Source organism: Cygnus atratus, chromosome 15, assembly GCF_013377495.2.
Source record: "Cygnus atratus isolate AKBS03 ecotype Queensland, Australia chromosome 15, CAtr_DNAZoo_HiC_assembly, whole genome shotgun sequence".
In the NCBI taxonomy this organism is placed as follows: Eukaryota; Metazoa; Chordata; class Aves; order Anseriformes; family Anatidae; genus Cygnus; species Cygnus atratus.
Window position 1 is genome coordinate 12,380,592 of NC_066376.1, and position 23,816 is coordinate 12,404,407.

Consider the following 23,816-nt stretch of genomic DNA (forward strand, 5'->3'; position numbering starts at 1 on the left):
AGGGAGATCTTCTGTCATCCAGAACAGAGTCGTGAAGGCTTGTAACACTCCACAGAAGGTGGAGATGCCCTGTGTTGCGTTCAGCAGCGAACAGGAATGGAGCTATTCATGAGCACCCAAAAAAAAGAGCTTTAAAATACTCTGTCTGGCTATCTTTGTCACTTATTTTCTGTCCGGAAGCTTGAAGACGACGGAGTAGCTTTCATCAAACTCGATCATTGTAAAGAAAAGGCGGAGATGTAACCAGAACTGCGGCTTGGCCATCTTGTGGCCAGCTACTTATGTTTTGTACCACATCAACGTAGCCTCTATGCCCAGGACTACAGGAGCTTTATGAAGAGCCAAGCGCTCCAGAAAAACTTTTGGAGTTAGGTGGGATTTTCTCAGTGAAGCAGGCCTGTGGGGAGGCAAAACAAAGAAATAGAGGATCCAAGACAGCACGCTGCTGTGACTCGAGTGAATTGCTGTCTTCAGTTGCATGAGGCTGCTAGCCTGTTCTGTCTTGGCTGTAAAAGGCTGTATAAAGTAGGACATGAGCAGTTACAGCTTACCTTGGCTATTCAGTAGAGCATGTCGGGACTGATAGAGAATTTGCTGCAGTGCTGACCAGCCGACTGCACCACCGTGAAAATTATTTCTGAAGTCAGAAGGATATTGTCAGTTCCGGGGGTGGGGTGGGGGAGAGGATTCTGTCTCCTGGCCACCCCAAGCTGTATAGCTGTTTTGGATTTCCTCGTATTTCCTGTTAACCCTGTCCACGCAGTGAACAACTGGAGGTCAGCCCAGGCCATTGCAAGAGCTTTCTCCAAGCAGTCTGTGTAGGCAGACCGGACGAAGGGCCCTTGCTGATACTACTGTATTTGTTCTGAGTTGTTTGGTGCTGGCTGTACTTGTCCCTGATGGTCTTCAGAAGCGTACGATCAATCTTTAAGCTCTGTAGTAGTACCAGCTATTGGTTTCAGTTTCTAATAGCGACACTGCCGCTGTATTTCCAAGAATAAATGGGGTTCCCTGTACAGGAGGAGGGAGATCTCACATAAGACTGCTTGATGTACTTGAATGTTGCCATAACACATTCATTTGGCTCTCCTGTTCTATCTTAGATGTGACGGATGAGATGCTGAGCTTCTTCCTCACTTTGTTTCAAGGACTGAGGGTGCAGATGGGAGTGCCTTTCACTGAGCAGATCATACAGACCTTCCTAAATATGTTCACCAGGTATTGTCACATGTTGGTCACTTTTCCTTTACTCTCAGGATGATTTATCTTGAGCAGCCTAACAAAACAGGTCCTTGTCCCAAAAGAGTATAGTGTTTCCTCTGTGTCCAGAGCTAAAGCTGAGGGAAATGCTTCCAAGCCTGAAGTGACCCAGTCCATGCACATTGAGCACACAGGCATCATGCGATTTCAACTTTCCCACAGACTTTCTAATCTTGGAAGTTTGTGATACTGAACTGGACTCAGGCATTACCTGTTAGCTCCTACCTAACATCTGTGTGCGCCCCAGTTGTCTCTAAAGCTTCCCTTGGGGAAGGGTGTCGATCAATCCTTGGTCAAGACCTAGCTCCCGTCTGTGGCTTAATGTACTTGGTCCGTATTAGTTGAGCAAGGTTAGAGGCACTATCTGCTTTCTTTTAAATTGGATAAGCATGCAGATCTCAGGGCATGTTCCTGTACAACAACCTCTTTTTTTGTTGTTTTAGAGAGCAGTTGGCAGAGAGCATCCTCCATGAGGGCAGCACTGGCTGTCGGGTGGTGGAGAAGTTTCTGAAAATCCTGCAAGTGGTGGTACAAGAGCCGGGCCAAGTGTTCAAGCCGTTTCTACCCAGCGTCATCTCACTGTGCATGGAGCAGGTCTACCCCATCATTGCGGAGGTAGGACTCTTCTCACCAGGTGAAGGAAGAAGGGGAAGGGAAGGCATTGCTGGGGGTGTGGGAGCAGTGAAGTTTTTTTGATTTCCAAGAGCTGAAATGTCAGTCCCTATGCAGGGAGAGTTGGGTGACTAGACAGTAGGAATTGGAACCAGCGTGGGTGGAGGATTTTGTCAGGAGTTGTTAAAGGCAATAAAATTACAGACGTGCTCAAAGCAGGAGGTAAAACTCAAAACTGAATGATGTGTTCCTTGCATGATCCAACAGTTGCTGAGGTTGATGCCTTCCTTAGAAGGAAATACTTTGCTCTGGTACCTTGGCTGCAAAGCACGACCCTGAGTGGCCACAAGACAGGGTGCTGTTAGCAGTGGGACCCAGGGGATAAATGGGATTCCAGCACAGGAGCCTGCTGAGGTTTAGAGTTGCTTGTTTTTCTTTCCTCCTAGCGCTCATCTCCTGATGTGAAAGCAGAGTTGTTCGAGCTGCTTTTCCGGGTCCTCCACCATAACTGGCGGTACTTCTTCAAATCTAGTGTTTTGGCCAGTGTCCAAAGGGGAGTAGCAGAGGAGCAGATGGAGAACGAAGCACAGTTCAGTGCCATTATGCAGGTAACTCTGTCGCTCATGTCTAAGCTCCTATTCTGTAATGCAGTGTGTGCTGCTTGCGGCAGCGCATTAAACATGTGGCTGATTGGGATTAGACGAAGCCCTGTTTGAGATTAGACAAAGTCTTGCGTGAGGTCTTGTGTAGGACCGCTAAAAATCAGAGTAGAGCTGTCTTGCTGATCTGCTCATGGGACACAGTGCCTCAGTTAACATTTCTTCCTCACTTCTGCTAATTCCTTTCCATGCCTACATCCTTTGTCTGGACCTAAAATATTACTGGTGCTGACCCATTTACTTCTTTTACAAGTCTTATAGTTAGTATTAGGACAAATTACTGGTGCAGGAAAGTTTTCTTGAGACCAAGATGTCCTCTAGTTTTATATGGAATCATAGAATGGTTTGGGTTGGAAGGGGGCCCTTAAAGACCACCACCTGCCATAAGCAGGGACATCTTTCACCAGATCAGGTTGCTCAAAGCCCCATTCAACCTGACTCTGAATAGCCCCCCACAATGGGGCAACCACAGCTTCTCTGAGTAACCTGTCTTGGTGTCTCACCACCCTCATCATGAAAAATGTCTTCCTTATATCTAGTCTAAATCGACCTCCTTTCAATTTAAAACCACTGCCCCTTGTCCTGTCAGTACAGGCCCTAGTAAAAAGTCTTTCTCCATCTTTCTAATAAGCCCCCTTCATATATTGAAATATATAAACATGAACGTATATATGTTCATATATGAACTTGTTCTGTATTGTTCCATTGAATCTGGTAGGGAAGGGTCATTGGGTAATCCTGTAATCTATGGCCTGAGGAATAGGGCAGGCAGAGGCAGTATGCCAGCACATGTTCAGTGAGCACCAGTTGTCTCAGGCTGGGGGATAAAAAAAGATCAGCCTTCTAATCGGTCTGTTACAGACCACCTGGTATGGAGCCCTTCACCTCCAGCTTGCGTCAATGCAAACAGAAGCACACTTGCACCATGCTCTGGAAGCTCAGAGCAGAGCTTGCTAGTCAGAGGGCAGCGAGTGACAGAGCGGATGGCCACGTGCTTGGGCTTCAGGAGGGAGGGCTCTTTGCAGAGCCTGTCCTGGAGCGCTTGTGGAGGCTCAGTCCCTTCTGATGTACACGTGAAGAGGGAGCTCTTGCGCTATGACATGAACTACATTGGTATTTCTCTCTGGGCTTCCCTTATTTTAGCACCTTTGTGAATGAGGCCTGAGCTGGTCCCCGTGCAGGGCTGCCCAAGCATCTTTTCCTCCTGTAGTGGTGTGACACTTCCAAACTTACCCCAATGTCTTGGCTTGTTGTTTTTTTTTCTTTTTTTGGGGGGTGTGTGTGCGTATGGGGAGGCATTTACATGGTAATTTCGATACGGAAGTACTGGGCTAGTTTTACTACTTGGCTGCTGTTGTTTTGATGCCACACTTCAATGTTCTGTAAATGCAAGAACAGCCAGCATTTTGTTTCAGATGTTACTGGGTACTATTGTGCTGCTTTCCACAGGAGATCTAAGTTCAGATCTAGCTCAGTCTTGAAAGGATTTGAAAGGGTCGTTTTTGTCCATCTAATAATAAATGGCTAATATCATAGAATCATTCAGGTTGGAAAAGACCTCTAAGATCATCCAGTCCAACTTTAACCTCGTACTAAAGTCCACCACTAAACCGTGGTACTAAGTTCTAAATCTGCACATTTCTTGAAGACCTCCAGGGATGGTGACTCAACCACTTCCCTGGGCAGCCTGTTCCAATGCTGCACAACTCTTTCAGTAAAGAAATGTCTCCTAATATCAAGTCTAAACCTCCCCTGGTGCAACTTGAGGCCATTTCCACTCCTCTTATCACTTGATGAATGAACACCAGTAAGAAGGAACACTCTTCTGTCCCGGATGTCTTGGAGTAGCAACTACTAAAATTCTCCTGCCTACCTCTGCTCATCTCTAGTGTTTCAAAGGAGCTTGGGGTGTTTAAGATTTTTATCCCAGAGTCTATGCAGGCCTACCAGACACTTCATTGGGGTCCAGCAGACTTTGTTCCTAGGCTCTTCCTGTTTCTGTAATGCCCAGGTCAGCCTCCCAGCTCCCATCTCTAACATCTTTCTAACTTAGTGCAGTAACATGTTCAACACATCTGCCGGTCACCTTGGCCTCTAGGCTTAGACTGAGAGCAAAACCAGTGAGTCTGTTAGGGCTTTGTGCGTGCTCACCGTGGTACCCGTGGGGTTTCTTTCCCTGGGACATCCTACCAGAAGATCCCCTCCCACCCACCTGTGGGTACAGCCGACCACCTTGCATAAGCAGCAGAAGCCCTGGTCATTGGCATGTGTCTCAAACATTGACATGGTGTTTCCAGAGGAGATCTGGAAATGGGTTCTGTGTGATGTTGGGGTGAAAGCGTTGTTCTGCCTGGCAGGTTTGATATTCGTTATGGTATCAGTCCCGTCACTTCAATTCTACTTTGTTCATAGGCATTTGGCCAGTCCTTCCTGCAACCTGACATTCACCTATTCAAGCAGAATCTCTTCTACTTGGAGACGCTGAACACCAAGCAGAAGCTGTACCACAAGGTAGGTCTGAGTTGACCAGTGCATGCTCGGGCACCTGGCAATGGGCAGGTGCCGTTCTGAGACTTGCTCAGTAGGGAATTGAATCACAGCGAAGGAAGCTGTGCTAGGCAAGGTGCGGTTAAAGGCTAGGGCCTTCCAGTCCAAGGGGGCTGGAAGCTGCTTTGTGGTAGTGGGAAACTGTCTTTCAAACAATTTACAAGCTGACAGTCAGGATCTGGGGGCTTGTTTACTGCATCTTTTGCTGTGATTATGATGAGGATGTTGCTGGTCAGAGTGGCACTGCCACCTCCCTGATACTGCTGCGCTGGGCACAGGAGGAATCCCAATGCTTGCTAGTCAAAGCAAGCCTTGTGACCCTGAGAGAAAGCAAAGAACACACGCAGCGATGGGGCGATTTGTCTGAGGAAGTAAAATTGGTGGATCAAGTAGGTCATCGCTGAGGCAGTGGCAGAGTCTCCCCATCGTTCTTGTCTGGGTCAGCAGCAGGGTGTTCAGCACTTGCAGTTGGGTCACCGCAAGGTGGTTGTCCATTGCTGTCAAGTAGGATCCAGCCTCCAGACCCTCTAATTTAGGCTTGTTAGCGGCTGTCATGAAGAACTGGAGTTGCAGTCCAGGGTCTAGCCCTTCTGGTTAACCTGTGAAGGCAGAGCTTTCAGGTTTGCCTCAGTGGTCACAACTCAAGGACAGTCCATCATGTTAACAGCTGCCTGTTGCAGACTTTCAGGCAGCTAGCCAGATTCCCTAGGAACTCTGGCTGCTTTCAGGAGCACTGGGCAGGGCTAACGTTGGCAGGGATTTAAATGGGATTTGATGCAGTTTCCTAAAATGCCAATGTTTAAAACTTGAACTAGATGTGAGGTAAGCATGGCCAAATTGACGGTTAATTTCGAAGCAGATATTCATCTAGTTTGCCAGAAGCACAAATGGCTACAACATAGCTCAGACTGGAAAATGATCTCTGTGCTCACAAGAGCTTGCAGACCTCACCGGTAGCTCAGAAGCTGCTGGTGTTGAAGTGACCCGGTGCAGCCATGCTCGCGTGCCTGGTCTGACCTCTGAAGTTAGTGCTTCTGAAGCGATGTGCTGCTGCTCTGGTGCCTGTAGTGGGAGGAAGGTTGCTGGTGTGAAGTTCCCTAACTGTGTCCCTCCTCTTGGTGTGCAGAAGATCTTCCGGACAACCATGCTGTTCCAGTTTGTGAACGTGCTCCTTCAGGTGCTTGTCCACAAGTCGCACGACCTGTTGCAGGAGGAGATCGGCATTGCCACCTATAATATGGCCTCAGTGGACTTTGATGGCTTCTACTCAGCCTTTCTCCCAGAGTTCCTGGCCAGTTGTGATGGTGTGGACTCGAACCAGAAAAACGTGCTGGGAAGGAATTTCAAAATGGACCGGGTAAGAAGTGAAGGTGCTGCAGAAGAGTGCAAGTATTCCTGGGATGGGCAGTGTTCTTCTTGTTGAGCGTGCTGGTAGACAGCCATAGGCTTCTCCGAGCAGTGGTTTGAGGCAGTACCACTTTTGCTGCAAACGCTTCCATAGTCAGCAATGCCTAGCCTAGGATCTTTCACTGTGGGTAGCGAAGTTGCCATCTCATCTCTTGGACTGCCTTATTCTGTGGGAATTGGGGAATATGTTCCCTAGGGGGAGTAGACTGACATTTGCTAGAGTGGGACCTTCAGATCCTTGCCAAAATCTTGCCGCAGCTGCTAGCCAGATGTTTGAGGGTTACAAGTGAAGAGACAGTGGTGTAGCTGCAATTGAGGGAGGCTGTGAGTTCCCTTTAGAACATCACGGCACCACAGCCAGCTCATGGTTTCAATCTGCTGAAGCTTGGTTGTCTGCTTGCTTCTTCTCCCGTGGGAGATGGTGGGGATTCGAGACCAGGTTTAAGGGTAGGAGAGGAGCTGTGAGAGGATTGTTGAACTTCCAGTAGGCGATTGCTCTTCAGGAAAACCAGCCCTTGTCAGGGGGTTGTGGGACACAGGAACCTTGGCAGGAGCGCACAGAACAGTTGCCGCTGCAGATGGCCGTGTCGTGACTGTTCGTGTTGTGCCTGAGTGCACAGTGAGGAGCCCGTGCCACGAAGAGAGCCTGGTTCTCTGCAGTCAGCTCTCTGGAGCAACCCTGGAGCAGTCTCTGTTCCCTGTACGTAGGTTGCAGAAACTCAGGTTTCCTGGGCTCAGACACTGGAGGAAATAGTCTGTTAATCTCATGTATGAAAATACACGTGGGTGTTTGGCCCTCCCAGTGCCTTTCTGTTCTCTGCTGTCTTACAGTGCTTGTAGGTACTGTTGTTGTTGCAGTACAACGTGCTGTTTGATCTCTTCCAGGATCTGCCATCGTTTACCCAGAATGTGCACAGACTGGTGAATGACCTGCGCTACTACAGACTCTGCAATGACAGTTTGCCCCCTGGAACTGTGAAACTATAGTTACTGCACTGGACTCGTGTTTTGATCACTGTAGGGAACGGATCCATGTTTCGTTTTGCCACCACCTTCTCTCCTCCCTGGTTTTGTCAGTACTGCAGGACGCGGTGTCTTGCAGGTGGGCACATCTTCTTGGATTCATGCACCACGCTTCCTTCTTCCCTCCCAGCCCAAAGGCCCCCAGCTGGAGTCAGCACTGTCTGCAGGATGTGTCTTAACGCCCAACCGCAGGGCATCTCAGCTGTATGGAGAGTCCTCTCGCCCGGGTTTTGTTCGACTAACGTAGCACTTTGTTGCGTCTGGAGATATCTGTGGAGTTGTCTTGAGAGATCTTGTGCGTATCAATCATGAGGCAGAAGCGCCAAAGACTACTTCAGACATTCGTACCTTCGTGTCATTCCACCTTCCTGCCCCTGCCCAGCTCTCGGAGGAGGAGACTTGTGATGTTGGGACTGTTTTGGCACTTCTGTCACTCCCTTTGTTTTTTAAATTGCCTTGAAAACCTCCCTGCTGTTTGTGGGGATTAGAGACATTTTGTTTTTTTTAAACGTTTTCTCATCATTCCATTGTGATACTAAAACAACATGCTTAATGGAAATAAAGTGCTTACTTTGTTGTTTTAAGTAACTTCTAATTTATTTTAGTTTCCACGCAGGCCTGCCACCAAGCCGTTTTGCAGCAAGGCGTGTTTCATGCTGCAGGCAGGGATCTGCAGTGGAGCCAGAGGACAGGCAGCAGATGCCTGCACTGCCCATCCTGCCTGCTTCGCAGAAATGCCTCATGCAAGCTCCGTGCACAGTCTGTTCTGCGAGCGGTCTAGCTGCTCTTGAGAGGTGCAGTGCTGAACTGGTGCAGAGCAGCGTGACCTTTCTCCACTCCCGTTTTACCTACTGCCGATGTTCCCTGTTTTCTGTTATCTGTTGTGGTGATCTGTCTATTCCCTTCGGCAGTCCGTTGTCCATGTTGATCAAGAGCTGCCCGCAGGAAGAAAACCTAATGCCAGCAGGGTTGCGTTGCAGGACGCCTGAGCTGAATGCCAGCCCCTGGCCAGTGACCTGACGCTGGCACTGGAGCATAAGGCTAAAATCCCAGTCCCCGTTCAAACTGGACTGGATTTTGTGGGGCTCGTGAAGTCTCTGATCATGCAGCTGGGAGCCATTTGTTCCTGCAGTTCTCTCATCAGGTAGCTAGAGCAGAGCATTAAAATGGTTTTACTCCTCTGCTGTATTTTCTTTGCAGCTCCAAGGGCAGGTTCAGCAAGGGCCGCGTGGTGGGAATAGCTCCTGTCCTTGGGCAAGCCTGGAGCGAGCAGTCGTTCAGATTAGTGTGCGTTCTCCCCAAAATGTTCACAGACGTGGACAGGAAGTGAGATGGCTGCGTGTGGGCAGCTGGAAGGTCTCGGGGGGGAGATGAAGCATAGGGAGCGCTCGCTCCACAGTTCCTTTAGTTTTGTTAAAAGCATTTTGCAATGCACACGTTCACTGTTGGGAGATGATGTTTGGATAACCTGTGTACAGTTGGAGCCATGCGTCCAGGCTGCCTGCACTGGGACTGGTTTGTCTGTGGGCTTTGTACCCTGCAGTGAGCGGCTGGAAAGATGCAGGTGAACCAGAGCCCCACCTGCTTGGGGACGTGTGCCCCCAGGCCCTGTACCTGGGGGCTGTGAACTGTCTGTGGAGGTCCTCAAGGGGGTGTGAAGAGCAGCCCGGTGAGGTTAACGTGAGGACTGCAGTCCTGCTACAGTGCCAGAGAGGTCTCCTGCCTCCTCTCACTGCTACTGAAAGTCCTCTCGTGGAGAAATGGGGGGAGGGCATGGCTGTGGATTCTGTCTGTCCTGCTGGAGCTGTCTGGGTTCAGGTGTTCCTGCAGTCCGTGTAGGTCCCTGCTGCAAGCTGGGGCTGGGGTGGGAAGGGGCAGCCGGGGCTTCACTCTACTCCCAGCACGGTGCTCTGGGCTGGTGATTCTTTCTTGCAAAACCTTTGGTTGATCGTGGCTGTTTGCTGACAGAGGGTGAAAGTGCGTGTTTTTCCCTGGCTGGGCAACTGATCAAGGGCAGCAGCTGGAAGGGGGCCAAAGCCCAGGTTGGAACCTGCGAGCCCCTGTACTAAAAATTGATTCTCCTTTGCTGGTCACCTTAAGTGCTTAGTCTAACTGCCACCCAGGTCCATAGACAAAGACAAAAATGCCCCCCACCTTGTCTCTAGCAGTGCGCTGGGGTTGAAGTCCCTGGGCTCTTCCCCAGGGTGGGGGCAGTGAGAGGTGGATCCCCTGTCCCCCAGCTCCACTACAGCTGGCCCTGGCTCACCTAGGTGCTGAGGAGCTGCTGCTGTCCCCGTGTGTCCCAAAGGCAGCGAGCTGTGGGGTTGGCATCCACGTGCAATGTCTCGTTGCCCCCGTTCCCCAGGGTGAGGAGCAGGAGGACACCAACGCACTCGGCCTTGCACTGGGCTGCGTGGGGTGGCAGGGGAGCACCTGGCCCTGGGTGTTGGGCACTCACTGAGTAAATATCACTGTGTGTATCTGCGTTAACCTTACCCAAAGCATCTCCTTCCTCTGTACCATCACCAGGTGGGTGCCGGGGAGCAGACTTCCCCCCAAAAAACCCCTCTTTGCGGGGGTGGCAGCAGCTTCTGGTCACCAAAGGGGCTGTTGGGCAAGCGCTGGCCATTGCCCTGTTTGCCTGGGGGGAAGCCCTGCCCCATCCCATGGCAGCTTTGCTGAGCCCGGGCTGGGCCCCTGTCAGGGGAGTGCTCCCTGCGGCCGCGGCGGCTGCTTTAAGGGGAGGGCCGGGAGGGCCGAGCCGGCCCCGGCCGGGCGTTTAAAGCCTCCACCCGGGCGGCCGAGGCCAACTCCGAGCCGCCCGCCCCGGCCATGGGCTCCCTGGGGCGCTGCCTGGCCCGGGGCCTGCTGCGGGGGCAGCCCGGCCTCGGCCGCCCCCTCGGGCCGCCCCGCCGCTACGGCTCCGGTGAGACCCGGCCCCGTCCTTCCCTCCGTCCCTTCCCCACCCTGCCCCCGGGGACCCTGTCCCCAGCCCCGTCCCGCCCCCACGGCCCCGCTGCCCGTCCCCTCCCGGTGCCCCCGGGTTGGTGCTGGGGGCTCCTGACCCCGACCCCTGGGAGCTGAGGCCGGGGCCGGCGGTGGCTCCCCCGGTGCCACCCCGGGGTTCGGTGTCCCCAGGGCCAGGTCGGGGCTGTCCTGCTCTGCCCTGGGGGGACAGGCACGGAGCGTCCCCCCCTAGCCCCGGGGCTGGCGCTGGAACGCTCTTGCTTGGATTCGCATCCCCTTTCCTGGCTCCTGCCTCGCTGCACCGGGGTGCTCGGTGCCCCTGGGGACTCGTGCCCTCCTCGCTCTGCTCCTGCCTGCGCCTTCCCCTGCTGCGTGGCTCCGGCAGGGGCTGAGGGTGACAGTGACAGCTGTGCCAGGCCCTGCCACCAGCCGAAACCAGGGCGAGCCCATCCCACGCTGGGATCAAGCGCTGCTGGACACGTCCCCTGCGCTCGTCACGGCATCGCTGCGCCTCCCTTGGGCCCGCGGCCGCATCCAGCCAGCGGGGGCCCAGGCACAGCTGGTGGGGGGGACATCGCGGAGCCCGCGGTGACAGGGATGGGAAAGGGGATGGTGCTGGGGACGGAGACGCGGACAGGGCTGGGTTTGCAGGAGCAGCAGGGTGGCCGTGGTCCAGTGTCCCCATGCCCCCCGTAGCCCCCCCGGAGCTGCGGGAGCAGACACTGGTGCTGGTGAAGCCGGACGCGGTGCAGCGGCGGCTGGTGGGCGACGTCATCCGGCGCTTCGAGCGGCGCGGGTTCAAGCTGGTGGCCATGAAGCTGCTCCAGGTACCCGTCCCTACGCTGCAGCCCCCCGGGGGACCCCACGCCACGGGGATGAACGTGGGCACCCACCGGCTGTCCCCGCCGTCACCCCACGGTGCCGTCAGGCGGACCGGGGCCTCCTGGACAAGCATTACCAGCAGCTGCGGCAGAAGCCCTTCTACCCCGCGCTCCTCTCCTACATGACCTCGGGGCCGCTGGTGGCCATGGTGAGCAGCCAGCCCTCGCCCCCCCCTTGGCCTCTCCGGGGCTGTGGTGCTCAGGCGTCCCCTGTCCCGCAGGTGTGGGAGGGCTACAACGTGGTCCGGTCCTCGCGGGCCATGGTGGGGGACACCAACTCGGCACAGGCGGCGGCGGGGACCATCCGAGGGGACTTCAGCATGCACGTCAGCAGGTAGGGGGTGCGTGGGGACAGGGATGGCGTGGGACCCCCGCGGCCACGTCCCCGTCCCCATCCCTGTGCAGGAACGTGGTGCATGCCAGCGACTCGGTGGAGACGGCGCTGCAGGAGATCGGCTTCTGGTTCCAGCGGGACGAGCTGGTGGCGTGGGAGAGCAGCGACCGGGACTACACCTACGGGCCCTAGGGACATCCAGCCAGGACGCAGCCCCCCTCTCCCCAGCCCATTAAAACCCAGTGCCTCCAGTGTGGCTCTGCGCTTGTCAATCGATGGCCATTATGGGGCACTGGGATGGCACAGGGAAGCTCTGGGGGGCACCAGAATGACACCACGACGTGCTGAATGTCACTGGGGTGGCACTGGGGTGGCACTGGAAGTCACTGGGTGTTAGTGGGAAGCTCTGGAAGGCGCTGAGATGTTCCCAAGAATTGCTGGGTGTCTTTGGTGGCAACGGGTGGTACTGAGACGTTACTGGGAGGCATCGGGATGTCACTGGAGTGCAATGACACGGCACTGGGACGTCTTTGGCGGTCACTGGGACAGTGCCGGGGAGGCTCTGGTGGACACCAGGGTGTCAGCGAGACATACTGGGGGTCCCTGGGGGGTCCCCGGGGACAGCATGACGCTCGGCGGGGCACTGGGACTGACTGGAGGGGACTGGGAGGGCGGGAGCGAGGGCTCTGAGGGGCACTGGGATGGCACTGGGAGGGGCCAGGCCGTCACTGGGAGCGCTGGGACAGGGGCACTGGGAGCACTGGGCGGCGCTGTGGGACCCCGCTCCAGCCCCGCTCCGTTGCCAAGCGGCGCCCGCAGGCGCATGCGCCGGGGCTGCGATAGGCGGGCGGTGGCACGGCGAGAACTACAGCTCCCGGCATGCCCCGCGGGGAGCCGCCTCCACCACAGCCCCGCGCGGAACTACAACTCCCAGCGGGCCGCGCGGCGGCGGGGACTACAACTCCCGGCGGGCCGCGGGGTGGGGGGGCAGAGAGGGTCCGTGAGGGGCAGCCATGGCGCAGGGCGCCGCCGCCGCCTCCCGGCCGCCGGGGGACGTGGAGGCCGACGAGTGCCTGCGGGAGTACCGGCACCTCTTCAGCCCCGACATCCTGGCGTGAGTGAGCGCCCGGCGGGGCGGGGGCGGCCCCGGGGCACGGCTCTGACTCCCCCCCCCCCCCGCTCCGTGTTCCCCCCCCGCAGGGGCCAGGTGGCCTTCGTCACCGGCGGCGGCTCCGGCATCGGCTTCCGCATCGCCGAGATCTTCATGAGGTGAGGGCGCTGCGGGCACCCGCCCCCTGCCCCCCCGTGTGTCCCCCTCCACCCCCCGTGTGTCCCCTCCCCCCCCGTGTCCCCCTGCCGCCCCCCCCGTGTGTCCCCTCCCCCCCGTGTGTCCCCTGCCCCCCCCAGTGTGTCCCCTGCCCCCCCCAGTGTGTCCCCTGCCCCCCCCGTGTGTCCCCCCCCCCCGCGTGTGTCCCCTGCCCCCCCCCGTGTGTCCCCTGCCGCCCCCCAGTGTGTCCCCTCCCCCCCCCGTGTGTCCCCCGCCCCCCCCGCCCCGTGTCCCCCGTCCCCCCCACCCCGTGTGTCCCCTGCCGCCCCCCCGTGTGTCCCCCTCCACCCCCCGTGTGTCCCCTGCCCCCCCCCCCGTGTGTCCCCTGCCGCCCCCCAGTGTGTCCCCTCCACCCCCCGTGTGTCCCCTGCCCCCCCCCCCCCGTGTGTCCCCCGCCCCCCCCCCAGCCACCTCTCCCTTCTGTTCCAGGCACGGCTGCCGCACCGTCATCGCGAGCAGGAGCCTGCAGCGGGTCTCGGAGGTGAGCCCAGGGAGAGCCGCGGACGCCTGGAGACCCCCCTGCTGCCTGCCCTGCGCGGAGCTGGGGGCAGCCCGGGGGGGAAGGGGCCTGTCCCTGCTGCCCCGTCCTCGTCCCTCAGCTCCCAGCGCCCCAGCGGGCAGCAGCCGTGGGATGGTGCGGGTTGGGGGGGGGCTGCAGCCCCCGTGCCTGGCGGTAGGGCTCAGTTAGTCACAGGAATTGTTCCCTTCCCCTGCTGGCCTTGGGAGGTGCTGTTCTCGGCGCCTGGCAGAACAGACCCCTGAAAGCCTCGTGCAACAGCTCCGGCGCTCTGACGGAGTGTTTCCTTTCTATAGTTGAGCTCCAGAGCCTGGGGTTACGTCTCCTCGTCTCAATGAGACGGAAAGAAACAAATTGCAGCGAAGGTTTGTTGGGAGCTGGCAGAGCCCGAGGTCAAACTTCAAACTCAGCCTCGAGTATGACAAGCCCCCCCTGTCCGGGAGCTACGTGGGCTGAGAGGGGCTCCCTGAGCCCCAAAAGCTCGCTTATTTTGTGCATTGAGGCAAAGCGGAGGCTGCAAGGATTGGAGAATCTGTGTTAGGCTGTAGCTACCCCGTACGTGGCTGGGTGGGACAAACACCCACCCGTGTGTCTGACCCTGGGCTGGAATTTGGCTGGCTGCAGTTCCTGTTCCTCCCCACTGGCTTCTGAGCTGTCTCGGGCGGGCAGCAGCCGAGGGAGAGCTGTGCAGTAGCTACGTGTTTCACTGAAATACAGCAAAGATCAAAGTCAGTACTTGGGAGTGAGCTGGTGTGACCCAGCTGCCTCCTGGAGGTGGCGAGTGCTGTCGTCTCGCATCCCCCTCGTGCTCACGTGCCAGAAAGCAAGCTGCAGAACTCGGGAGCTTTTTAGTCCTGAGGGAATGGAGCGCCCAGGGACTGCTTTCCCAGGGTCTTGACCCGTGGCGTATGTGCTTGGCAGCCGGGGCTCTGAACTTCTCGGAGAACAGCGCGACGAGGCTGCGGGCACGCAGAACGTTGCTGGGCGTTGCGCGGGGCCCCGGCCGAGTTTTCCGCCGCGCTCGACGTCCTGGGCTGCTGGGGAGAGGCGTGCCCCTAGCAGGAGGGGTTCCAGGCGGCTGCTGGGTGGCAGAGCTGCCCCTTGTGCCTCGCAGGCAAAGCCCCTGGTTAGCGTTCGCCCTTTCACCTCCTGATGTTTTGGATCTAAAGGTTGCTTTTGTCAGAACCTCGCTGGGGTCCGACCTTTGTACTCGCCCTGCAGAGACCTCGCTCGGGACGTGCTGCGCGCGATCGCCGGGGAGGTGGCTGGGCTTAGCGAGCCGCGGCCGCGGGGCCCACGTGGGACAAAACGTGCAGGAGCTTCCTCCGGCTCCCCCAGGTTCCCTGGCCGCACTTGGGCAGGGCTCTCCCCTGCCCCAGGGTTGTTTCATTTTGTTCTAAACGCACAAAGGCCGTGCTGGCTGATGAGGGGCAGCCTTTCTAGGAGGGGCTGTGGCGTGCGTCCGTGCGGGCAGTGCCTGTGTTTGCTGCGTGGCGGCAGGGCCGTGGCTCCCGCCAGCCTTCTTGCCGGCTGTGAGGTCTGGGTCTGGCCCTCGCTGAAGAGCAGAGTCCCGGAAAGAATCGCGCTTCTCCCTTCTTCCAGGCCTCAAAAAAGCTGGTGGCAGCCACGGGGCAGCAATGCCTGCCTCTGTCCGTAGATGTCAGGCAGCCTCAAACCATCGTGGCCGCAGTGGAGGAGGCGCTGAGAGAGTTCAAGCGCATCGACATCCTGGTTAACGGTGAGCTGCCGGCGCGGGGAGGGGGAGGCCGGCACAGGCCGCGCTGTGAGGGCGCTCTGCGCGTGGGCTGCGTGTGCCGCGTCCGCCTTCTGCTCCGCTCTGGGAGCCGCTGGGCAGGCGCCGGTGCAAGACCCTGAGAGCAGCACGGCGGGGATGCTCCCAGAGGAAGCAAGGACCCGTCCGTACGCAGCCCTGCACGGGTCATCCCTGCGCCCCCAGTGCCACGAGCGATTTACCCCCCGATCAGGGCTGTTTCCCCATCCCCTCCAACCCGCCCACGCAGCGCTGCTCGCTGTCCCCCCCCCCCCCCCAGAAGTCCCTGACCTGCCTGACGGCTCCTGGCCCCGTGCTGACTGAGCCCCCGGCATGTTCTCAGGTGCTGCGGGAAACTTCCTGTGCCCAGCCAGCGCCCTCTCCTTCAACGCCTTCAAGACCGTGATGGATATCGACACCCTGGGCACCTTCAACACCTCCAAAGTTCTCTTCGAGAAATATTTCCGGGTAAGCGGCTTCTGGTAAGCAGGAGGTTAGCGTTGCACAAACCGCGCTCGTGGGACGTTCAGGGAAGCGTACCGGGCTCTGTACGCACAGCGCTGTGTGCCCGGGGCTGCGCCGTCAGCCTGTGCCACCTGCCCTGCTCGGATCCCCTTCCCTTTTGGGGACCGCAGCCCCGCCGCGGGAAGCGGGAGCCGTGCTCCCAGTCCTGCCAGTCCCCGGCCACGGGGCTTTGACTTGCGTAGCACCTTCCTGCGCTCTGCCACCTGCCCGGGAAGAAGTAAACTGCCGCCCCTCTGCTTTCCCCTGGCTGTCACCTGCGCCTCCTGCCTCTCTGGAAGGCTCCTGCTCGGTGAGGCCAGGGGATGTGTTAGCAGCTCGGAGGTGGCCGTGCCCGCAGGTCACCTCCCTCCGAGCCCACCGTGCTCCTGCACGACCCCTCGTGCTGCTCCCTGTCTAACGCCACGTCTTGTTTCCCTCCCCAGGACCACGGTGGGGTCATCGTTAACATCACGGCGACTCTGGGCTACCGAGGGCAGGCTCTCCAGGTGCATTCTGGCACCGCTAAGGCTGCTATAGGTACCTGAAGGCTCCTCGCTGGGGCTCTGCAGGCTGGCTGGGGCCAGTAAGGAAGCTGCTTCTCCCTGGATATTGGGATGGGAAAATCTCGGGGGGGGAGGCGAACAAGAAGCGGTGTGGGTGCTGCGCGGTGCTGACGTGCTTGGGTTTGGGGTGAGGCTCTTCTCTCACCTGGGCAGGTTCTTCCCGGGCCCTTTGCTCTTGGCCGGTCTCCTTGGCTTTTTGCCCCCCGCCGACAGTTGCTGGAACGGCTTCGCTCTCCGTGTCTCATTCCTCTTGTACTCTCTGCCCCTTTGCAGACGCCATGACCCGTCACCTTGCCGTGGAGTGGGGTCCCAACAATATCCGAGTGAACAGCCTGGCGCCAGGCCCCATCACGGGCACCGAGGGCTTCCGGCGCCTGGGTAAGGCCCCGGGGCTGCTGCCTCTGCCCTGGCATCTGCCTGCGAGGGGACCGCCACGGAGCACCGGTGCCACGCAGCTCGCGGGGTTTGGGGCGCTGCTGCTGGGCTGCCGGATTGAGTGGTGGTGGGGCGAGAGGTCCCGTGCTTGCAGCTGACTCCTTTCTTCCATCGTTCAGGTGGGAAATTTGCCGAGGAAGCAAGCCAGTTCGACGCGATCCCCCTTCACCGCGCGGGGAACAAGACGGAGATCGCCCACAGCACGCTGTACCTGGCGAGCCCCCTCTCCTCCTACGTGACAGGCACTACCCTGGTGGTGGACGGCGGGAGCTGGCTGACCTCTGCCAACAACTTCCCCGCCTTGCTGGGTATTGCTCCATCCTCTGCTAAACTCTAGGTGACGTGCCTTTCCCCCTCTGTGGGATTAGAGCAGGGCTCCTGTCGCAAACCCTGTGGCCCCGTGGCGTAGAGGCACGGCTGCCGTACCTGCGGGCGTCGCGCTGCCTTCTTCACCTGCCTTGGTCCCGTTGTGCCGCGCTCTGCCCCTGCTCAGGCTGCTGCCGTGCGGGCCACGTGTGCTGCGGCAAGCTGCGGGGGTGCTGGGCTCTAGCAACCGGCTCCGAGCGCTCCCCTGCGCCCAGGCCCTGCTCGGGCGAGCGAAGAAGGATGGGGCCTGGGCTGAGCTGTGGGGTGGGCAGCTGGGATCCCTGCTGAGGCCCCCCGGGAGGCAGCAGGAGCCCTGTGCCGTGCTGCCGTGGGCGCAGGAGGGGTGTCACGGGGTTGGCCGCAGCGCTGCCAGGGCGGAGGAGCGGAGCCGCAGCAGCACCAGGACTCCAGGAGATGCCACGTGGCGTGCCAGGCCCGGTGCTGCGAGATGCCGCGCAGCGTGAGGAGCGTGGGGGAGGGCAGAACTCGCTGGTTTTTTCTCCTCTGAGCCCCTGTGGGTGACGGGGTCTCTCTTCTTCCTGCTGGGGGACGCTCGTCTGGGCGCCTCCAAGTGTCCCACGAAGCAGGACAGCGCTCCGCTTCAGTGCCCCGCCAGCAGGCTCGGGTCCTGGCAGCCTCTGCGTCCCCTTTCTTCCTTGCTCGAATTACTGCGGCGTGGCTCGCGTTGGGGCTCAGTCGCCCGCGGGACTCGTTTTGGCCACGTGCGCCTGCAGAGCTGGGGACCGGGGCCGGGGCTTTTTGGGAGGGGGCTCTCCTTTCGCACCCGCCGCCTCCTGCTGCCCTCGGGCAGCGCCGTGCGTACCGACCTCCCGGCTCTCTTACAGATTTCTGGGCTGCGGGAGCAAACCAAAATCAGTGACGGACAGCCTGGGACGGACCGACGGACAGAGACCTGACCGAGCGCCACGGCCCTGGGACGTCTCGGGTCCCAGCGGTGCCTGGGGGAGGGAGCACCGAGGGCGCTGCGGGCGTTGCGAGCGCAGTCGCGGGTGCGGGCTCTGATGGTCGCTGCCCAGCCCGCGGCTCCCCGCAGTTGCTCTCCTGATGTCCGGCCTCTCCCTGCCCTCTCGGCCCCGGAGCTGCGCCGCGCCACGGCCGGGGAGCAGCTCCGGGGCTGGCTTGGGGAGTGCCGCGCGGTTCCCCGCTGCTGCTGCTGCCGCCGCCTCCGCTCCCCAGCTCGTGCTGCGGGGGGAACGGGCTCGGCCTCGGCGCTCCTGGTGGCGCAGCCGGGAGAGAAGCCCCTTGCCCGCGGGGCCGAGGTGCCAGCGGGTTTCGGCTCGCCCCGAGCCCCCCGAGGGCTGTCCCAGAGCCGGGCTGCGAGCGGTTCGCTCCTTCCCCCGGGCCCCCAATAAAGAAGTTCCCCGCGGAGCCCTGCCTTGTCCTCTGTGCGCCGGGGCTGGAGGCAGCGGGTGGCCCCGGGGGACGCCCCGCTCCCCGGCAGGGGTTTGGGGTTTGGGGTTTGGGGGGTTTGTAACCCAAATCCTTTCTCCCTGCCCTAGGTTTGTCCCAGCTCTCTCCAGCTGCCGGTCGGTGCTCGCGCTCCTGCTCCCGACGCCCGTCCCGGGGAGCTGGGCGAGGGTTTTGGGGCGGAAAAGGGCCGCTTTGGGGCCGAGGCGTCGTGCTGCGGCCCCACGTGCGCGCGGCCCCTTTAAGGCCGGCCCCGAGCCGGGGCGGGCGGGGACGCGACACTGGCGGGTGACGTCACCGCCCGGCCCGCTGCGGCGGCAGCGCTCGGATAAATCCCGCGGTTCTCCGCCGCCTGCCCCGGCTGCGGCGGCGCGGGCGGGCGGGCGGGCGGCGGCGGCGGCGGGGGGGCGGGCTCCCGGCGCACGGAGCCGGGGCGGGGCCGGGCCGGGCCGTACCGAGCGGGGCCGCCCCGGGGAGGGCGGGCGGGGTCGGCGCCGCCTCGCACAAAGCCGGGAGCGGGCGGAGCCGCCGGCAGCGCGGAGCTCCCGGCCGCGATGTGAGGGGCGATGGCCGCGGGGCATGGCCGCGCCGCGGGGAGCCGCCGGGCAGGGGCAGGCAGCAGCCGGGCGGCGGCGGCGGGGGCCGCGGGGTGACCATGGAGCCGCAGCCGCCGCCGGGGGACCGGGGCCGCCCCGGGCTGCGGTGGGACGAGACGGAACCGGGAGCGGAACCGGAGCCGGAGCCGGAGCTAGAACCGGAGCCGGGAGCAGCCCCCTGGGCACCTGAGCCGGCCGCGGGGGCGCCGCCGTGGGCAGCCCCGGTGCAGAGCCCGGGGGGCAGCCCCGAGGCCGAGCCGCGCCTCCGCCCCGTCTTCGACGCCCTCGACCGCGACGGCGACGGCTTCGTGCGGGTGGAGGAGTTCGTCCAGTTCGCCACGGCCTACGGGGCCGAGCAGGTGAGGCCGGGGTGCTCCTGAGGCCGGGGGGGGGGGGGGCTCCCCGAGGCCGGGCCTGGCCCCAGCGGCGCGGGGTCCCCCCCCGAAATGGCGGCCGCCTGCCGGGCCTCGGCCTGCCTTCACGCCTCGCTCGAGGCCCCGCGGGGTGCGGGGTTCCCCCGGAGGGCGGCCGCCGCCGGTCCTCGAGGAGCTCCGGGTGGGAGCGAAGGCAGCGCCCGCCTCGCTGGCGTCCCGCTGGAGGACGACGTCCGGCCTCGGCGGGCACGGAGAGGACCGGGAGAAGCCGGCGGCCCCGCTGGGCACCCAGTGCTGCAGGGAGCCGGCACCTCCCGTCCTCATCCCGCAGGAATAAACCACCCGGGGCCGGCCCTCGGCACCTCCGGCGTGCCAGGCCCTGCGAGATCCTGCGTGGGTGCCGTGCTGGGCGCAGGGCTGCTCGCTTATCGTAGGCCTGACGATCCTCAGTACGTTGTATTTTTTTCTTTTCCTTCTTTCTGCTGCTTTGCAGCACGGTGAGCCGGCGTTCCCTTGCAGCAGATCAGCCGCGGTGTAATTTGAGGCTGCCTGGTATGACCCAAAATGGAGAGAGCTCCCGCAGCTCGCCAGGGGATGGAAATGAATTTGCGGTTGTTCTGTGCGTTGGCCTGTGCTGCCACTGCCGTCACAAAGCATTGCGTAAAATAGATTTATTTAAGGTATGCAGGCATCCTCGGGAAGCCGGTGTGTGCTCGCCCAGGAGCTGGGCTTTGCTCCTCCAGCTGCAGCTGCCGTGCAGGCACTGAAGTGCCATGACAAAGCAAATTATCATGTGTGAAGGAGTGATTGGTGGGAGAGGGGCTTTTATTCCTCCTCCTGGTAAAAACCTCTCCTAGGAAGAGACGAGAGGCATCTCTTCAAGGCAACGCCTCTGCGCAGGGGGGCTATTTAACTTCTTTGGCAGGGCCCTGCTAAGGGGCTGTGAGGGGCACGGTGCTCGCAGCCTCCTGGCGTGATTACAGGTAGCGTCACAGCACCGGGGCGTCAGGAGATCGCAGCTGGGCGACAGGAGCCTTATCTCGTCTTATCTCGCCTCGCTGCGGCTCGGGCCCCGCGGCCCCCGGAGCTGCTGCAGCCGGGGAAGCAGAAGCAGGCGCTCGGTTCCCGTTGGTGTGAGCTGCCTGCGCCCCGTGCAGGCTCACGGACCCTTGTCACCGCCACCCTTTGTCACCACCGTGGGGCACGGGGGGATGTGGCACGTGGGTCCGGCGTTTGCCGGCTGTTCGGGGCACAGAGCCGCCCTCTGGACCCGCTCGGCTTCTGGTGATGCAGGAGCTGTGCTGGCGCTTCAAAGGCGCAAAAATGCGGCTGTTAAGGGCTTTGAGATGGAGCCCGGAGGAGTGGCTGAAGCTGTTAAGGTCAGTCCCAAGCCAAGCAGGGTGTCCGGGGAGGTTCCGTGTTGCTGGAAGCTGCTGCCCTGGCTTAGTGGGGGTCTGGTGCTGGCTGTCCCTTTGCAGTCACTCGTTCCTTCCCCCTGAGTTATCAGTAACGGTGTCTGTGCTGAAACGCACTGCGCTTCTGGTACGTTTGCGATCAGCAGGAGACTCGCATAGCTTGCTCTTGGTGCCCAGACCAAGTGTCTGGGTACAGCAAGTGCCGAAGGCCCCGGTGAGGCTGCTGTGACAGCTGCTGAGCCAAGGCAGCGGGCACCCCGGGGAGCAGGAAAGAAGCAAGAAGGTGCGCTGAAGGAGCGGATGGGGTTGTCGGTGGGGTCTGCGAGCTCCCAGGAGCTGTGTGGAGTAACGAAGGACGGGGTTCTGGGGAAGCTTCTTGACCCGTTTTGTTTGGAGGAGTTGTAGCTGAGGCCAGCAAGGGGTCCTCTGAGACATGAAGATCCAGCTCAGGTGGAAGCAAAAGGACGGGAACATCCACGGGTGGGCGAAATGCTGTTAAGATGACTAAACGCCTACGGAAACTAAAAGGAAGTCAAGGTACAAACGGGGGCTGTATTTATAGCTGGAACTGGGAAGCTCGCGGGAGCTCCCGGGGGGCTGGCGGCTCAGGAGGGTTTCGGAGGGGACCAGCAGGAGCCGAGGAGCAGCGAATTCCCGTCCCCTGCCCGCGCCTCGCCAGCCCCAGGAGCTACCTGCTGCCCGCCCGCTGCTTCCTCCTGCTGCCCGCCCGCGCGGGGGGGACGCGTGGAAGGTCTGCACGGGGTGGCGTTGGAACAAACCGCTAAATTTAAGCGCGGCAAGTCATCGCAGCCGGCTGAATCATCCGGGATTCGCGCAGGGCTGGAGGGTTAAGGAGGCACATGTGCACGGTACCAGGAGCTGGGGAGCTCAGTAAAACACCGGCGGCATTGATGGGCTGCTGAGCTCAGTGCTGGCTGATCACTTGGCTGAAACAATTAATAGCTAAATGCCACGGAATAAACGGCCGTCGGTCTCTTTCCTTTAAAAGATGACACGGTTGTGAATTTCTGTGATTATTTTATCTCTGCGCGGTGACATCTGCATAGAAAAAGCGTGCGGGGAGGGGGGTTGGTTGGTTAGTTGCTTGTTGGCTGTTGTCGAAGGCTGTCTTTGCTCCGTGGCCGTGGGACCGGCAGCGTTTTGCTGGCGTGGGCTCGCCGAGGTGAAGGCAGGGGAAGCTGCAGACTGTGCTCCTCTGGGTCCGAGGGGCTTGGGGCAGCTCCTCGGGGTGCGTGGAGAGGGTGCTGCGGTCCCAGCACTGAGGATGGGCCCTTGGGTATCTGCGCTCGGGAGCGGCTGTGCAGCCCCGTGGGCTTGCGAGGGAGGTGCAGAAGGGGAAAGGTCTCGAGGCCGGCTGGGCTGGCCGTGCAGAGCCCCCAGCCCGCTCGCCAGCAGCGCCGTGCTTTTGTCTCCTTCCCCTCCCCGTTACCGCCGGGGCTGCGGCGCTCGCTCGGAGCCGCTTTGTTCTCCCCAGCGGCAGGAGGGATTTCTGCTGGCTGGGACCCGGGGCAGGGGAGGGGACGGGTCCCGCAGCCAGGCGTTGGGACGTACCGGGCATCAGGGTGTGCGTGTGGGCACGCTCGGCATTAGGGTTAAAGAGCAGGGGGCTGCGGATTCCACCTGTGGTGTGCGGGACGTGAGGCTGCTGCGCAACCGCCTGAGCCGACAAATTCATCGCTCCTCTCGCCCCTCTCACACTTTGCTGTGTCCGTCTGCTTGCAGTGCCCGCGTCGCTTCCCACTGGCTTTGTTAGTGCAGGGTCCCTTAGGGGACGAGGGGGAACGAGCGTTTGTAACGCACGGGGAGACGCTGTCCTGCTGGCATCCTGATTATTTTTTTTTTTTCTTCTTGGTTTTGATCTGGAAGAGGATTGGAGGTGGGAAAGCCTCGTGCACCACATGATCCCCCTGCTTCTGCTCAATTACGAGGAGTCCCGACGGTTTGCCTAGCTGATTTTTGCATCGCTCCCAGCACTGTGGCGTCTTCGCCTTCTGTGCTCTGGCAGATCTTTGGCCTCTTTTTCTTGATGATCAGCTCAGGCTCCGTTTCAACGTGCTCTTTGACTTTCCTTAATATTTACATCCTTCAAACGCCTGTCCTTGACTACCAGCCTTCCTCTGCCCCCACGCCAGCTAATCCCTAAGCCAAGCTCTCCGTGTTTAGCTTTTAACTTTAGCTTCTAACTTTCCCTGTGTGCTGGTTTCTGGAGCTTTTTGCCAGGTTTGCTGAGCTCTTCCGACCTCCCACCTGGGGCAGCAGGCGGCCCTGGGGGGCCCGGGTGTGGAGGAACTCGGGTAAAAGCCCCCCGCAACCCTGCAGCCCTCAGGGAAGCCCAGTTCTGTTTTCTCTCAAGCCGCGGGCTCCAGCGCGGTGAATCCAGGCTCGCTTCTCCTGCTCCCCTCCGATGGATCCCTCGGGCACGGCGCGCAGCCCCTGGGTCAGCTGCTTCAGCGTGGTCCTGTCCTGGAGGTGCTGTCGGTGCCTCTGGTCTCGAACATCCTCCCCACCCCCCTCCGTCTTCTCCCACTTGCCTGTGAAATTGCTGTTTTGGAGCCCTGTCGTGAGGAAACCTACGTTTATTTCCCCCCGCCCCCCCGGTCTCTGAAGTTTCTTACGCCCTTTGAGCAGAGGAAATACTGGCTTTGCCTCTGGAGAGGCTTCCGTGAGCACCTAGCGTGGGTTTGCAGACCACGTAAGTGCGAGTGAAGCTTAAATTGCGTCCAGCTGTGCCGCCGCACCTTTCGGAGGCTGTAAGTGCCGCTCGACTTTGCGGAGCGGGAGCTGCTGCGGGTGCGGGACCGGCGTGAGC

General features: G+C 60.2%; 4 protein-coding genes across 9 annotated transcripts in view; all 4 read left to right on the plus strand.

Annotated features, from left to right (window-relative positions):
- XPO6 (exportin 6) overlaps window positions 1-8,092 on the plus strand; it is a 55,090-nt gene extending 46,998 nt beyond the window's left edge. For all 3 annotated transcript variants that reach the window (XM_035549115.2, XM_035549114.2, XM_050713836.1), the window contains exons 19-24: window positions 1,104-1,218; window positions 1,704-1,875; window positions 2,319-2,480; window positions 4,944-5,042; window positions 6,205-6,435; window positions 7,371-8,092. In XM_035549115.2, the coding sequence (XP_035405008.1) occupies window positions 1,104-1,218; window positions 1,704-1,875; window positions 2,319-2,480; window positions 4,944-5,042; window positions 6,205-6,435; window positions 7,371-7,472 (881 nt within the window). In that variant the 3' untranslated portion in view covers window positions 7,473-8,092. The remainder of the gene's footprint in view (window positions 1-1,103; window positions 1,219-1,703; window positions 1,876-2,318; window positions 2,481-4,943; window positions 5,043-6,204; window positions 6,436-7,370) is intronic.
- A 2,230-nt stretch (window positions 8,093-10,322) lies between these two features.
- Window positions 10,323-11,941, plus strand: LOC118249335 (nucleoside diphosphate kinase, mitochondrial-like). Its single transcript, XM_035549143.1, has 5 exons — window positions 10,323-10,434; window positions 11,172-11,302; window positions 11,404-11,505; window positions 11,578-11,690; window positions 11,762-11,941. The coding sequence occupies exons 1-5, from the start codon at window positions 10,341-10,343 to the stop codon at window positions 11,880-11,882; spliced, it is 561 nt and encodes a 186-aa protein (XP_035405036.1). The 5' UTR covers window positions 10,323-10,340; the 3' UTR covers window positions 11,883-11,941.
- Window positions 11,942-12,647: 706 nt separating this feature from the next.
- On the plus strand, window positions 12,648-18,562 carry DECR2 (2,4-dienoyl-CoA reductase 2). 2 transcript variants are annotated; one of them, XM_035549136.2, is made up of 9 exons: window positions 12,648-12,804; window positions 12,891-12,959; window positions 13,447-13,498; window positions 15,137-15,272; window positions 15,649-15,773; window positions 16,253-16,346; window positions 16,646-16,750; window positions 16,927-17,144; window positions 18,019-18,562. In XM_035549136.2, exons 1-8 carry the CDS (start codon window positions 12,704-12,706, stop codon window positions 17,142-17,144), a joined length of 900 nt encoding a protein of 299 aa, XP_035405029.1. In that variant the 5' UTR covers window positions 12,648-12,703; the 3' UTR covers window positions 18,019-18,562. The 2 variants fall into 2 exon arrangements, with proteins under 2 accessions (XP_035405029.1, XP_035405027.1); XM_035549134.2 differs by having other exon boundaries at window positions 16,927-17,115.
- A 679-nt stretch (window positions 18,563-19,241) lies between these two features.
- RAB11FIP3 (RAB11 family interacting protein 3) overlaps window positions 19,242-23,816 on the plus strand; it is a 72,898-nt gene continuing 68,323 nt past the window's right edge. Inside the window, exon 1 of one of the 3 annotated variants that reach the window (XM_035549117.2) lies at window positions 19,242-19,556. In XM_035549117.2, coding sequence (XP_035405010.1) covers window positions 19,257-19,556 — 300 coding nt within the window. In that variant the 5' untranslated portion in view covers window positions 19,242-19,256. The remainder of the gene's footprint in view (window positions 19,557-23,816) is intronic. The other 2 variants (XM_035549118.2, XM_035549119.2) reach the window with 2 other exon arrangements.

Coding starts and splice junctions, on each gene's coding strand:
- DECR2 (XM_035549134.2), top strand. CDS start 12,704: ATGGCGCAGGGCGCCGCCGCCGCCTCCCGGCCGCCGGGGGACGTGGAG. Junction 13,499..15,136: donor GCCTGCAGCGGGTCTCGGAG/GTGAGCCCAGGG, acceptor CCCTTCTTCCAG/GCCTCAAAAAAGCTGGTGGC. Junction 16,751..16,926: donor CGAGGGCTTCCGGCGCCTGG/GTAAGGCCCCGG, acceptor TCCATCGTTCAG/GTGGGAAATTTGCCGAGGAA.
- LOC118249335 (XM_035549143.1), top strand. CDS start 10,341: ATGGGCTCCCTGGGGCGCTGCCTGGCCCGGGGCCTGCTGCGGGGGCAG. Junction 10,435..11,171: donor GCCCCGCCGCTACGGCTCCG/GTGAGACCCGGC, acceptor TGCCCCCCGTAG/CCCCCCCGGAGCTGCGGGAG. Junction 11,506..11,577: donor CGGGGCCGCTGGTGGCCATG/GTGAGCAGCCAG, acceptor CCTGTCCCGCAG/GTGTGGGAGGGCTACAACGT.